General features: G+C 53.2%; 2 protein-coding genes across 4 annotated transcripts in view; both read left to right on the top strand.

The window, feature by feature from the left end:
- The window catches only part of MSRA (methionine sulfoxide reductase A), a 94,971-nt gene extending 89,195 nt beyond the window's left edge, over positions 1 to 5,776 (top strand). For all 3 annotated transcript variants that reach the window (XM_078594027.1, XM_078594026.1, XM_078594025.1), the window contains one exon: positions 3,722 to 5,776. In XM_078594027.1, coding sequence (XP_078450153.1) covers positions 3,722 to 3,891 — 170 coding nt within the window. In that variant the 3' untranslated portion in view covers positions 3,892 to 5,776. The remainder of the gene's footprint in view (positions 1 to 3,721) is intronic.
- Positions 5,777 to 11,229: 5,453 nt separating this feature from the next.
- On the top strand, positions 11,230 to 14,504 carry LOC144718627 (uncharacterized). Its single transcript, XM_078594024.1, has 3 exons — positions 11,230 to 11,422; positions 12,234 to 12,523; positions 13,104 to 14,504. The coding sequence occupies exons 1-3, from the start codon at positions 11,341 to 11,343 to the stop codon at positions 13,776 to 13,778; spliced, it is 1,047 nt and encodes a 348-aa protein (XP_078450150.1). The 5' UTR covers positions 11,230 to 11,340; the 3' UTR covers positions 13,779 to 14,504.
- Positions 14,505 to 14,908: the final 404 nt, after the last annotated feature.

The following is a 14,908-nucleotide window of genomic DNA, read 5'->3' as shown; positions in this document are numbered from 1 at the left end:
TTTATCGCCTTGCGGGCCGTGCCGTTGCGTAACACAAACGCGGTGGCGGCGCAGAGCCGGGGTGTCCACCGCCCCCCCAGTCTGCTTTAGAGGTCACCTTGATGCGGGCGGGCGGGCGGGCGGGCGAACAGGCGGGAGGATGATGATGATGATGGTGGTGTTTGCCGGTGGGAAAGTGAGTGAGTGAGCGAGTGACGTGGTGGCGGGCTCGTTGGAAACATTCGACCGACCGCTTTCCGTCCTCGCTGCGAGCGCTCGCAATTTCCATTCAATTTGAGCTTTTTTATCGGCGGATTTGACCGCACTGCAGAGGCGACAACGACGACAAGGGCTGTCCGGCAGCCCATGTGTGTCTCCCCCCCCCCCCCCCCCCTGTTCATGGAGCAAAATATGCACGGTCCGAAAATTGGGAGCGTTTCGTCCACGTAGAATGCCAGTCTGTAAATGAGTGTTTACATTTACATGCGTGGAGTTCATACGCGTGCGAGTCAGTGTTTTATACGAGTCTGTGCATGCATGTGTGATCAGTACGTGTGTGTATGTGTTTACGTAGCATGGGGAGTGCTATTGTGGCGGTTAGCGCGCTGCGGTATGAACCCGGTGACCTGGGTTCGATTCCTGCTCACGGCCACTACCAGTGACGATTATTTGAACCGGTCCTGGGCCTACCCTGAGGTCGACTCAGCCTCAATTGAGAACTTGATGCGGTGTGTAAACATCGCCACTGGAGCGACAAAGGCAGCCGTGCGTGGTGCAAATATGAAGGTTGTGCTGCACTTCATGGTTGCTAGCTAACAGCACTTGCCCCAATAGTCTAGGATATTTTTATTTGTTGTCTTATGTATGTGAATCCCGTATATTAGACCTATGCATATGTCAGTGCATACATCTGTGAGGCTGCACTGTTGTAAGGCGATGTGTCCGTCTATGTGAGTGTGTTATCAATCTTGATGTGTGCCAGTGTGTGTGTGTGTCTCTAAACGTGTTGTGTGTGCTGTGGGCAGTGGCGGGGCAGTGGTTAGCGCCCCGCCCCACGAGCTCGGTGGCCCGAGATCTGATATAGTAGGAGAATATATGAACCAGTCGTGGGCCTACCCTAGGTAGACTTAGCCTTAAATAAGTACTCTGTCTACCTGGCGCTGCGGTGTGGTAAACATGAGCACTCGACAGACACGGGGCCAGGCGTGGTAATGACCACACCACCCCCTCGTGTGCCGAGCAGGCCTTTGTAGGTGCTCGCAAACAACACTTGCCCCCAACAGTCTGTTAGAGGCTATAAGGGGGATATTTGTCATTGTGTGGTCACAAGCCTGCCGGCCTGCCTGTGTGCGTGATTAATTGTTGTCTTGCAGCATCCGTTGAAAAATGGAAACAGCTTTTTTTTTGTATCGTCCATGTGAATAATTAACCAAATCTGGTCGCCAAATTCGTTTTTTTCTTTTCTTCCCAGCCTCTCTCAGCTTTACACCGCGCCGTATCTTTCGGCGGCGCTATGCGCCGTCTCTACCCATTGCCCGCGAGCGATGTCGGACGGTGACATTTGCGTGATGAGGCCGCATTAGGCCCTATGCCCGGTCCCAGAATAATAAGGTCTCTCGTTTGCCCGGCACCGGCGAAACTCGGCACAACACGAACCACGCCGTCGCCTTGCACCCTTCACGCCGTCGCCAGCCGCCGGCCACGCGTCGCCCGCCACGCGTCGCCCACGGCCCCAGGTTGCACGCGCGCTACGCCAAGAGGGAATTGATCACCCGTTTAAATCGCAACCGCGTCTCGCGTCCCACCGCCGTCGTTGTGCGTGCACCCTTGTATACCGACGCGTGGCACCGGCATTCAACAAAGGAATAATAAATAATAACAATACCCCAATGCCGATGGCTCATGCGCCGCCGATACAAGCGCTGTCTGGAGATACGCGCGTAACGAGCTGTGATCCCAGAGTGGATGTGAAAACGCATCGATGTGTTTGGGTTGCGCCCAAAGCGTGGCCTGGCCTGCTGATGGTGGTTGTGGTGGGGGGGGGGGGGTGACGGGGGGGGGTGTTGGAGGCAGTGATTGTTGAGGACTTCTGGGTGAGACCCGCAACGGAATCGCTGACTCCGCGAGAGACTGAGGCCATCGCCGCCGCAAAATGGATTCCGACACCCGCAGCCCCCCCCCCACCTCCTAACCCCCCCCCCCCTCCATCAACAAAGGCTTCCTCCACGTCCCCGTTTCGTTCCCGTCCGCTCTCGACCGATCGCAACGCGTGTCAGGGAATTCCTTCTCCTGCTGCCGGAGCTGCGGGGCCGGTGGGTGACAGGGGCCGAGGGAGGCTCGTGGACGCGATGCAGATTGCTGCCACAGAGACAAAGAGCGTCCGCTTCATTCGCAGCGGAGTGTGCGCAGGGTGGTATATGTGTGTGTGTGTGTGGGTGATGTGTGTGTGTGTGTGGGGTGATGTGTGTGTGTGTGGGGTGATGTGTGTGTGTGTGTGGGGTGATGTGTGTGTGTGTGGGGCGATGTGTGTGTGGGGTGACGTGTGTGTGTGGGGGGTGTGTGTGGTGTGGGGTGTGTCGGGCGGTGTGGGGTGTGTCGGGCGGTGTGTGCGTGTGGAGTGTGCAGAAGGGCGGGCGGGGGTGGATACGAATAGAAATGCCAACAGCAGCCGCAACATTCCGATAATGGCTTCAGCACCTGCCCAGCCGTTAGCTGGGAGCACAGAGCCCCCTAGAGTCCAACACGCAGAAAGGGGGGGGGGCTTCAGTCAGTAAACTGTGGTGTAAAACGAGCGTAGGTTAGTAGGGGTTTGGCTTTCCTGAGGCCGTGCAAATCGGCTGCTTGCCACGAGCCCGGCGTGAGCGAAGGGGGCGCCCGGCGCTTGGCTCGAGCGAGACCCCTGCTGGAGGGAGTCCCGGGGCCCAGGCCGCCGCGTCTCGCTCTGTGCCACTGCGAACGCGTGGCCATTTTCTAGGCTGTTCGCCGTCCAAATGGAATGGATGCGGTGCCGCCACGGTTCGGCCCACGGTGCCGCTGTTCACGATTCCATCCACGAGCCCCAAACCAGATCGTTGTTCCCTTGCCGTCGGGAACCACCCGAGCTGGCGTCGCGTGAACACTTCGAATCTCAAAATGTTACCCAATCGCCGCTTGAAATGCGTTGGCAGTCGCGTAATTCACTCTTATTAGCCGTATACACAAAATGGGTTTTGACGAAAGATGTTGCTGCCTTGGGTGGGGTGAGCAGTTTTTTTCTCTGGCCCAGGGACGAAGTGCAGCTCACCGGACTTGCAATGTGGATGTCGCCGGTTCGTTCGATCTCCAGGCATGGCAGCTGAGACGATGGGCGCATTTTGTTATTCATTCTCGACCCCCCGGCCCCCCCACCTCAGTCCATCGAGAGGTAGAAAGAAAAGGGTTCACCAGTCAGTTGATCGGCAGGTCAGGTGTGGTGGGGTAAAGCGTAGGTCCTCCCAAGTCTTCTAAGACGTCCGGCCGCTGTGTACGATAGCTCGCTCTCATGGGAGCCCTTCCACCAGCAGCCGTATGAACGGGTAATTGCGGGGCTGCACCTGCACCTTTCTTTACCTTTGCGGCAAACGGACGACAATAGTGAGATGCCAGTGATAATAAAGCCTCATTTTATTTCGCATGGCAAGTTATAGAGATAGTAAACCGATTTTTTAGTTTTCTTATAAATGTCACAATGCAATATTGCAATTCCCCCGTTTTGCGTCCCCAGATGCTGACAACTTCCGGCTTTGGCCAGATCACCACGGAGATCCAGATGTCCGGACCATTCTACTACGCAGAGGACTACCACCAGCAGTACCTGCACAAGAACCCGGGGGGCTACTGTGGCTTGGGGGGCACTGGCGTCTCCTGCCCCGTGGGCCTGAGGCCCTTAGGTGACCTGTAGGGCGGCAGCGTGCCTGCCCGACCGTCGCCCACGCTGCTGCCTCTTGACGAAGATGTAACGAGGCCGAGCTTGGCGGCCCCCACCTCCCTCCCTCTCTTTCTTTTCTTGACGCCCGCCCGCCCACACGGTCGGTTTTCAGCAAGCGAGTTGGCACGGCCGCAAGTGTGAGAAGTGCCGATGGTTCTTATCCGGCGTCTCTCTTTTAGTCCCATAGCGTAGTCGACTGACAACGACGACGGGAATAACAACGACTTGCATTTTGCTATTCGCCCGTAGTGTAACAAACCGTCTCGGGGTGCAGGCGAAGTCAAGGAAACGGGAGGGAATGGGAGGAGTGAGCTCGGGAAGGAGGGAGCAGCCCAACGCCCTGACCATCGTGCCCTCAAAACTAGATCACTACTCTACTCTCCGCTTGAACTACACCTGCCACATGAGCCGTCTTATTGGGGCGCCACGGAGGCGAGGTATTAACTGCCTCGCCTGGTATACAGGAGGGCGTGGGTTCGATCCTGACCCTGACGAAGCCTGCTGTATTTTTGTAGTTTGCATGATCTCCCCGTGGTCGTGTGGATTTTTCTCCGGGCCCTCAGGTTTTCCCCTCCACATTTAGAAACGATGCGCATTCAGAGTATTTTGGCTGCTGTTATAAATTTGCATGTGATAATAAACCACTTCGTTGGGCTGTCATTTGTGATAGCCAGGTCGCTTCTGAAAATAATCTACATAGCTCAGTGGGCCTTACCTACTAAAATTAAAAAAAATAGTTTATTTAGTTTGCATTTACGACAGCAGCGGCCGCGTGTTGCTGCGACCGCTGCACTCTGAGAACCCCATCGAGACGCGGTGGCGTTTGGAAGCTATAATCCTTCAAATTCAACTACAGAATTATTGTACGGCACAGAGGGCAGATGTAGTCTCCACGCATTTGTTTGGCACGGTGGACTCAGTACTCAGACTCAGTGCGCCCTTCAAGAGATTCACAACTCGGTTCCGCAACTGCTTGTGGTGGCGGTGCCACTTAGATGCTCATTGTAATTTCTACAAGCACCACGTAGAGTGACGAATGTAACGATGGCTTTCTCCGATGTCTCCCTGCTTGGGCCAAATCTCCACTTGTTGGCCCTGTGCTGGCAGTGGGAACTCCACAATCCTCTGGTGGGGGCGAGTCTGTCCGAAAGTCATGCACCATTGACTTCCCACAAATCGGTGCTTATTTTATCATCTCCGGCGGGATGATGGGCTGTCGCTTTCTCCAACGCCCAGATGTTCATAGTTTGCACAAGTACACCTCAAAAACGTCCGTGAATCTAGTCACACTCTGTGAAGATGGTTGTGCATCCCCTACACAGCGACTCGCAATGCCTGTTGTGCTGGCTGATGGGAGCCAGTTGAGTTGGGTGAGATGTCGGCAAGGAGCGATGAATCGATTAATTGATTACAATGAATGTGTACGCTCACGATATATACGTATGAAATCCCGCGTATAATCATCGATTGTTCACGATGTAAGCACCGTGTAATGTTTGATTTAGGCTAATGCGATGATAATGTAAAAATTTGACAAACAAACAATGCAGATGAGATGGTGAAGAAGAGACGAGATACCTTTGACTGAATGGCTAGGCCGCAGTGAGAGCATCTTTAAATAACTCGAAGGGGGGGGGGGGGGGATGGTAGGTTTCTAATAAAGATTTTTGTTTAATCTCAGCAGTTACAATGACCTTTATCCGTTATGCTGTGGTCTTACGTGGTACTACAAACGTTCCTGTATTTTTTGACTTGGGGGGGAAAATATCTCTATAAATTCTTATACGTGTACAGAAGAACTGTCTGCCTAATATTTTTCGTAGTTGAATAAAATTATGCTGTGGCATTGTACTTGTTCGAGTTTATGCTGTCGCTAAGCAGAGAAATAGTAATTTATGTGAGCATATTGGCTGTCGCTTTTACCGAAAAAAACTTAAGAGTATATTGGCACAAGCCAGAGAGGAAAGTAGAGAGACGCATGACGACATGTGCAGCGGACACCTACTACGGGCTGTGTCTGCCCATGGATCGTGGTGATGATGGTGATGATGAGGAGGCCCGTGTTCTACCGCGTCCACATGCAGGGAGCTGTGTTGGCAGTGGTGCGCAGGCAGCGGGCTACACGCGGCACGTTGCTCGTCAACTCCGCTATCGAGTTGGCGGTCGTGGTACCGTTGTGTGCTTCCTCCCCTCCCTACGGGTCAGGCAGCAGAGCGCTAAATGTTACCGCTGCCAAAACCCAAATCCATTTTTCCCTGCTCCTCTCCATGATAGTTTTACATATTTCATTTGTTGAGATTTGTTTCTTTTTTCCCAGTTGCTGGCCTTGTCCCGGCGCTGCCTCCTAGTTCTCGCCTGGCCTCCATTTTGTGTGCGGACGACTGCCCCCGTCTGTCGTGAGTCTGAGAGTAACTTGGAGACTTTTTTTTAAAACAATTACCATTTGTTCTCGCTTTCTGTAAACGTCCTGTGATGCAGTGGCATTAAATCCAATTTGTTATTACAACAGCAAAATACATCAAGTGTTGTGGAGTGGCCTGGCTATTCTTGAGCAAAAATGTCTTCCACTCAATAGAAGTGCTATTGTCCTACATGTTCGCCTATCGCCACCACCAGCCATGATCCGTGCACTGCTGGATGAAGGCTTCCGCAAGCCACCGATGTCTCGAATAATTCCCACGATGCAACAACATTTTTTTTTCATTAAATTTCCTTTGAGTCCTTCTCCCCAATTATTTTTGTTAATCAATTGCTCTATCAGTGTCTGTTTAACGAGATGAAGAATTCGTCTGGCGCTCTCGCAGAGCATTGCTACCCCTCGTGTCAGCGTACGGCCCACGGTGCAATCCTTTTCTTGTATGATTGTGATCGCTTTCCCTTGGGAGTGGGGAGTGAGCCAGGGCAGTACCAAGCCCACGGAATCCGCGTGGCTCACCGAGTGGCAGCTTCACATACACAGAGCGATGCTGGAACACAAAAGGCCGTTCCTAGGTCACAGAGGCCACTCTCCCGTGTGTTTTTTTTTTGGCACGTGTCATCCAACAAGGTCCGTCCAGTGCTCGCCGAGCTCCATTGGTTTCCGGTTGCCGAACGAATACATTATGACGGTCGCGCTCATTGCACACACAAAGTGGCTTGCCACAGGTGAACCACAACACCTTGCTGATCTCGTCACGGAGCATTAACCATCACGCGAACTCCGGTCATCCTCGCAGCAGCGGTTTTTAGCTAAGCCATCGAACAAAGAAGCTTACCGCATTGCGCCCTTTCAGACGCGCTTCTGCGGCCGTCTGGAACGCTCTTCCAATCTTAGGAAGCCACTGGAGCAATGCACTTTTGAAAACGAATTTCTTTAGAACTGCGTTTTTGTGTTTTATTAGTTCTTTCCCTGCCACCTCTGATTACCACGTTTGTCTACATACGGTGCAAAAGAAGTTCAACGTACATACAGTGCGGACGTAGCAGGAGAGCTTGCGCCGCCTCGGCGCTGTCGAGAACGACGTCCCCGCGCCGCGCGACTCGTTGCCGCGCGCGTGCGGTGCGCCTCCCCGTAATGACTCGGGGCTGAAATCACGAGGTGTGATTACCGAATCTCGAAAATAATTTTGCTCGGGCTAAGCTTATCGGACTAAAGGAACGGCGGGATCATTCCGCGTGCCGCTAATGCGGGTCTCTGAGACGCCGCCGTGCCGTGCGCGAGCCGGGTTTGCCATTAAAGGCGCTGGCGTGGCGCTTGTGCCTTCAGATAGAGGGTGACCTTTATTTTAGCGTCAGGTGAGAGTCCAATGGGACCACGAGCCCCCTTCTTACACGGGAGACACCCCCCCTCCCCGTGATAAAGAATCAGACGCGGTAGCAATTTTCAAATGAAATTGAAATTCGGTAAAAAAAAATCTAACATGCTAAAGTTTGAAATGAGGTATAGCTTCATTGATATCACCAGATTAGTGGATCCAACAAACAATTGAAAGTGACTTTGATTAGAAATTTTGTTTTGTCTTTCTTAACAATTTTATTCCAATTGTGCTATATCAGTGCCACGTCACGAGACAAACGCATTTCCTTTGAGCACTCTCGCAGAACAGAAATTAAACTGGAATCATTGAAGGCGATATCACAAAAAGACTTCTGAGTGATCTCTTATCCACCACACGCAATGGGCGCCGCTCTTTCCCACGTGTCCTGCTACAGAGATGCCCATCGCGTAGAAATCAAATGAAAATGCGCCTTTTTAATCCTCCAGAGTTTTTACATGTTTCTGTAGAATTAACTGAAAACCAAATTGAGTGTGTCTATGTCGAACTTCTTACGCACCGTACGCAGCCAACCGTGCTAGTCGGAGGTGAGCACGTAGCCAACATGTCACGATGCATCAGTTGGGACCTCTCGCGCGCGGGGTATAATGCAGCGCTTCCGCGCAACACACACCGGTCCACTGAAGGGCATATCACAGAACTACCATTGATTTCCCTTCAAGTGACTTCTCTCGCGCGCACACCGTCGGGGGCACATCACTGGGAGGGCACCCCGTGTGTGTGTAGCCCTGAGGATTGTTCCGTACGCGAGGAACAACACAGCGATGAGCACGAACCCTCGCGAGGCATGCTCGCCGTGGGACTGATTGCCGTCGATTACCGGCGAGCGAGTGTCGGCGTGTCCACCGCCGCCTTTGATTACGATCCGCACCAATTTTAAACAATAATAAATAACGTTCAAACCAATGCGGTCGAGTGTGCCCACCCCCCCCCCCCCCCCCGTGTGTTGGCATTTTGCACGAGAGCCCCGAGAGTTGTGGCAGTGGGGGGGGGGCTTTTTGTTCGTATGCATCCCGCGTCAACGCAATTTATAAGGTTTAATTATTTCTCTCAGAGCCACGCAACGTCTCGGCTGTTATCTGGTGCACCGCAGCCACCAGCGCGCTCGCCCCCTTTGATGCCCCCCCCCGCTCTCTCTAATTAAGCGTCAGCGCGGAGCTCGCCGCGCGCACCCGCGAAGTGCCCGAGCTCGCCCCTTGCGCGTGCACGCGCGCGCGCCCCCGAGACTCGCCGTCGCAGACCCCGAGGCTCGCAAACTCTCCACGTCCCTCGCTCGGCTCTGGTGCCCGCGCGAGCGCCTCCTCCGCTTGGTCCGCGTGCGCTCCAGCTGTGAAGGGCTGCCACCGAGCTCGCCACGTGTCAAGGTCAAGAGGTCGTCCCGGCTCTTGGCCTTCCTTCGATGCTGCTACATCTCGACATCACCCTCGCCCCCCAGATCGTTCAAGACTCGGCGTTGTTGACACGCACCACCGGCGTGACCTCCAAACACCGCTCTTACGGCCTAACCACCGCCACGAACACCGCCAGGGCTTCATTGCGCACGCGTTGCCAGGCTGGCTGAGAGTAGGAGCTCTCGGGATGAGTCACTACCACCAGAGTACGAGGCGCGCGCCGATGCGTGGTTCGATCCTTGCGTCTGCCACTATATTCAGGAGCGACCACGGAAGGACGCGTCAGGGGTGGCGCCTTGCTGCACGATTGTTTAATTGGAAAGCCGCTCGTGGTGGTTTTTATTATTATTAAACTTTGCTCGGAGTCTCCAGCTACAGAAATATGCCTCCGACGTGAATGTCCGCGATGATGTAAACGGCAGGCCGGTGCGTGTGCCGAGCCTTGATGGGGGGCGGTATTCACGATTCTCTTGCGACTTGCGGTCACCAGCGAATTGTATCCCGACGGGAGGGTTACTGAGCGTAGCGTCGATTGGGTGTACGGCAGAACCGGCGTCTGGTGATTTTGGTCGACTGCAGCAGGAGGCCGCGACGCCAAACTGTCGGAGGAGGTCGAGAGGTCACAACCATCGCGTGCCAGTGTTCCGTTGACGCCGGGAACCAGCTGCGCTTGAGGGTGGTTAAAGCCAGGATATGTTCGCAGCGGCTACGGACGGTTCGGAATCCGGCTTGTTCGGAAGGCAGTTGGGGGGGCGATCGATGATGGGAGAAAGTCTGGACGTTGCATTTATCGAAGTTTTCAGGCTTTTGCTTCCGGCTCTTTGAATTGGGCTTCGGTTTATGTCTCGTAGCAGTGGAGTTGCAGTGGAGGTTGTAAATGACGACCGATGGCCATGACCTTGCGCGACTGCGTCCGTGCGCCTGTGTGGTGGGTGTAGTACAGCCAGCCGCGTGCTGTGCGCACGGCTGCGCCACGTGGCAGTCAGCCAGAGGGCAGTGCGGCACAAAACAAAATCCATTGTTGTACTCTACTTCTATCCCCCCCACCTCCTACCGACCCGCGTCTACGCTCTCCGCCTTCACCAAGCGACACTGGCCAAGCGTGGGGACGTGGTCAACCCCCAACACGACGACGCGCGGCTTGGGGAGGCCCTCATCCAGCAGTGGATTCTTGAAAGCACCGTCAGTGTCAACGTGCAGGGATGACGAGGGGCAAAACCCTGACGCGGTGTTTTTATTTTCGGTGGGAAAATGTGCACTTGTTGTATGTTTGATGTCCTTGTAGAGCGAGCTATTTTTATATTCGTAACCCTGAACCTGTCTGTTGACTTAAAAGAAAAACATTTTGGGTCAACTCCAGCCAATGGGAAGCAATGAGCAGACGATGACCATCCAATGGAAAGAATCGATTCCCTCGGAGCTGCTTATGAATTGTCGCGTCGATTGCAAAGCTGCAACATAAAAAAAACGACGCTCCATCCCGTGATTGAACCCCCATGCTCGAACTACCCATGCACACCACCATGCTAGACCCCATGCTCAAACCCACAAATCATGCCAGACCACACGCTTGTACTCTATTTGTGTATGTTCAGTGTGTGTGTACGTATCGTGTGTGTGTATATTTGGGGCGTATGTGTGTGCATGTCTGTATGTATGGTGCTGGGGGGAGCGGTGGTGCAGCGGTGAGCTACGAAACAGGCTACCCGAGTTCGATTCCCGCTCACGGCCAACACCAGTGAAGATTTTATGAACTGGTCCTGTGCGCCCCCCCTAGGTCGATACAGCCTCAAATGAGTACCTGGTGTGGTGGGTAAACATCGCCACTGGTGAGACAAAGGCGGTCGGGCGTGGTGCTGAGCACCCACCCCCTCGTCCGCCGTTCCGGCCTTCGTAGGTGCTCGCTGACAACACTTGCCCCTACAGTCTGTTAAGGCTCCACGGGGGATCTTTGTCTTTGTGAGTGCAAGCACCGTGGTGACGTCACCGCCACTTCGTGGCGAATGCCTGCGGGTGTTGTTGTTGTGAGTGCAACCCTACAAACGCAATGGGTTTCAGCATGCGTCCGACCTTGGCTTTTCATTGGTGTCGCTTCTGAGCAAAGAATCACGCTCACTCTCCATTCTCGTTCCATAACGTATTAAATGGGCAAGCACACGCCCAGGGTGACCTTATTTGGACGCGACACACCTTTTAATTATCATAATTAATGTGTCCACATCTCACGAATCAATTCCTTCGATTTACAGCGCCGATCGTTCACTGCCCCTTGCGATGCTCATCACTGGACGGTATTGGCAATTGGACAGTGGATGATGGATCAATAGGGAATTGTGTCGAGAATATAAGCTGGAACTTTGGTTATAATACCGCGACAATCCGAGGATATTTTCTTGGTCGAACTGCTTCGCGTCTTTGCTGCTTTGAAGTTTTTTTTTACGAGAGTCGCACCAATCGTGAGTGACCTTGTGCTTTCGTTTGCCGCGGCCAGCGCGGTTTGCAAACTTGAAGTTGTTTCACTCTTTACCGAGCATTAGATTATTCTCCCTGCGTGGGAGGGAGGTTTCTTCTTCTCGCCATAAGAAGGACGTGCCGAGTTTCATTTTAATCGTATTTAGTGGCTGTCTGAGGAAATATCTGCAGCCCAGAGGATCGGACGGCTTTGCCATATTCCATAAATTGCCTAAGCCGTTCGGTGCAGAACCGAATTCAATGGCATTATTTTTTGTGTGCAGACATTGGTGGCCGGCCTGAGACCGTCAACTCACTGTGCTTTAGAACGTGGTTTAATCACGGGCACCTGCCTGGAATCGAACTCATGTCATCGGTGATATCAGCTCAGTGTCCTGACCTCTGAGCCACCCGGTCACCTTTAAGTTGACGATTTGTTGAGAGCAAAACCAACCTCTAATTTGGTGCTCAAACAAATTTTGCTGGAAAACACTGGTGGATAAGATGCCAATATTCTGTTCTTTATTTCAAATATTATACCGTGTGTACTACGTGTGTCATACCCTCCAAATGAAGCGAAAAAACTAATTTAATACGACGCGCACCAACGTGTTATTTATAAGTTGGGGTCCGGCTTCTTAACTTCCCCAGAAATGTCACTCCTGCTGCTGCTAGTGGCGTGCCAACTCTACGGTGGCACCACCGCCACCGTCCAGTTCGGTCACTACAACTACACCGAGTACCACGCCGGTAACCTCAGCCTGATCCTCACCGTGCCGCACGGAGGCTCCCTCAAGCCGAGCGCAATCCCAGACCGAGCAGCCGGATGCTGGGACCCCACGGCCTCTGTCTGCGTCTTCCAGCACACCTGCCCGCCCGGCCTGGCTGCCGATCCAAATCGATGCGACGTCTCGACATCGAAGGACCTCTACACACTGGAGGTGAAGTGTCTGTCCGGGTTAAGAGTGATCTTCGAGGTGTGTGTGTATGTTGAACTTCTTTCGCGCCGTACGTAGCCAACCGTGCTAATCGGAGGTGCAACAGGTGTGCACAGTGCGATCTATAGAATTAAACGAGAGAGTGTCGTGGTGGCTGGGCGGCTCATGGGTTGGAGTACTCTAAGATGGTACCAATCAAAACCTGGGTTTGACTCCATATTTAAACCACCTATTATTAAACCGAGTTCTCTGGTAAGTCTATGGTCCTTGATTTTTCCAAGATGACCCTGCCAAATCCATTGAGTGGCATGGAAAGAAGCCAGAGTACCCAGAGAAAACTCATGAATTTGAAAGGGATGACATTCAAATCTCTGCGCAGATGGATTCAGTAACCCATTGCTGCACGCCATCCCCTAACCACCTCACAGCCCCTGCCCCTAACACCTGCTACTCCCAGGCAATCTCCCACCCAAGTACTAACCAGGCTCAGACCCGCTTAGCTTCTGATATCTCACGAGGACGACGTATCGTGGACACGCAAAATGTCCCTCGAATCTAACGGCACGTGCTTTGCTGCTCCAAGGTCGCCATGAAGCTCGGAGAGCATCTCAAGACCCTCACAGGATTCCACCCGCACGTCGTCATCAACAACCTGCACCGGATCAAGCTGGACGCCAACAGGGATCGCGACGAGGCGAGTTTCGGGAACTCGTTCGCTGAGCAGGCGTGGGACGACTTCATGAATTTCATCGAACGAGCCAAGGGCTCCATTGGCGTGGGTCTCATCGTGGACCTGCATGGGCAGGTGCACACCGAGGGCTGGGTGGAGGTGGGCTACACCATCTCGGGGAAGAGCCTGGACGCCTCCACCTTCAGGCCCGACGAATCGTCGATCCGCCACCTGGCCGGGAAGGTGCAAGCCAGCCACGACGTGAGCTTCGAGCTCCTGCTCCGAGGTGCCCAGAGCCTGGGGGGAACGATCGAGCGGGAGGGCGACGGGGCGTACTCCGCCGTGCCTTCGCCGTCTCACCCGGGTCCCAACGGCGGAGGATACTTCAGCGGCGGCTACATCACCCAGACGCACGGGTCGCGCTACGGCAGCACGGTCGACGCGCTGCAGGTGGAGATGCCCAAGGCGGTGCGGAGCAGCGAGGGCTGCGAGGCGTTCTGCCCCGTGCTGGCGAGGGCTATCGCCGAGTTCTGGCGTCGCCACTACTGCGCCGTGGGCTCCGTGCCCCAGCCGCACGGATGCCCGTGATGCCGCGTACTTCGGGGTGCGCGTAGGCCCCGCAGGGTTTGTAGTAGGCACGGAGCGACCCATCGATTCGCATTCATTTCATTGTGGCTGCAAATCTTGGCCATCTCGGCTGGGGAGAGTAGTACAGCGTAAAATAACAGGTAGGGCGAGCTATTATGAAGGTGAGGTTATTGGTTCTAATGTATTACACTTGTTTCAATATATATCAGAATACTCCGATGGGCTTTAACGCTCTTTTCACAGTTGTCCAGTAGACATCCGTGACCATGTCATATATGTTATCAGTGTTATGTATGACATGGCCAGGGCTTAATATCATTCGTATCTGTCGAGGTTGGTTACGCAATAAAATATGTTCACACTCAGCACCACTGCATCCTGCATACTTCTCGCTATGACAGTGCCAAATCCAGTCCAGCAGCAACCTGGCAAATATCGAGAAATTAAACTCTACATATATTGAAATGTTGTAATATGCATAGTACTAATAATGCTGTATCTATAGTAGAATGTGTATTAATAGTATCAATACAAGAGTGCAAATCCTTGTCTCCGACCCCGTAAGATAGCGTTCTTACTACTAAACCAATTGAACGAGTTGCCTACCTGCGATTGTGGCAACTTCCCTGAGCAAATACTCGATAGTTGAAAGTAACCTTGTAGAGGCTCGCTGACATTGTGGTGTGTCGAAACAAACCCATGTATTAATAAAGATATTAAATTCAACGGATCTACTTAAATTCATTTCTCTATGATGACATGCATGACGTCATGAACAGGACATCACAGCCAATGTTGATGAGGCTATCGCATCGCATCGTCTCTTCCTTCTCAAAGGTTCCACAACTGCTCTGCAGTCAATACCCGATCCACCCGGGCATACTCACGGTATCCTGCCACGTGGCTTTATTTACCATGCGTAACAGGCAAAGAAAGTAATAATTTCAACTGATAAAGCGCTGCAGAGTATTCACTCACGCTCGTTCAGAAACAATTACTCGGGAGGCACGAGGAACGACAGACAATGTAGCTGTGCGTGGAGCCAGCGCCAACAATTGCCCAAGCTCTGCGGTTCTCAATATATATGCCAATGAATGAGTGCTTAAACCTGGAAGGAAGTCGCAGCCCCT

The sequence above is a fragment of the Lampetra planeri genome, chromosome 5 (assembly GCF_965212315.1).
Source record: "Lampetra planeri chromosome 5, kcLamPlan1.2.h2, whole genome shotgun sequence".
NCBI classification, from domain to species: domain Eukaryota; kingdom Metazoa; phylum Chordata; class Hyperoartia; order Petromyzontiformes; family Petromyzontidae; genus Lampetra; species Lampetra planeri.
Note: the sequence above shows the minus strand (reverse complement) of the source record. Positions and strands in the feature narration are given on the sequence as shown.

What these genes read in the sequence shown, in the direction of transcription:
- LOC144718627 (XM_078594024.1), top strand. Translation starts at nt 11,341, where the DNA reads ATGTGTCCACATCTCACGAATCAATTCCTTCGATTTACAGCGCCGATC. An exon ending in GCGATGCTCATCACTGGACG is followed by an intron (nt 11,423 to 12,233) that starts GTATTGGCAATT and finishes TAACTTCCCCAG; the next exon opens with AAATGTCACTCCTGCTGCTG. An exon ending in AGGACCTCTACACACTGGAG is followed by an intron (nt 12,524 to 13,103) that starts GTGAAGTGTCTG and finishes TGCTGCTCCAAG; the next exon opens with GTCGCCATGAAGCTCGGAGA.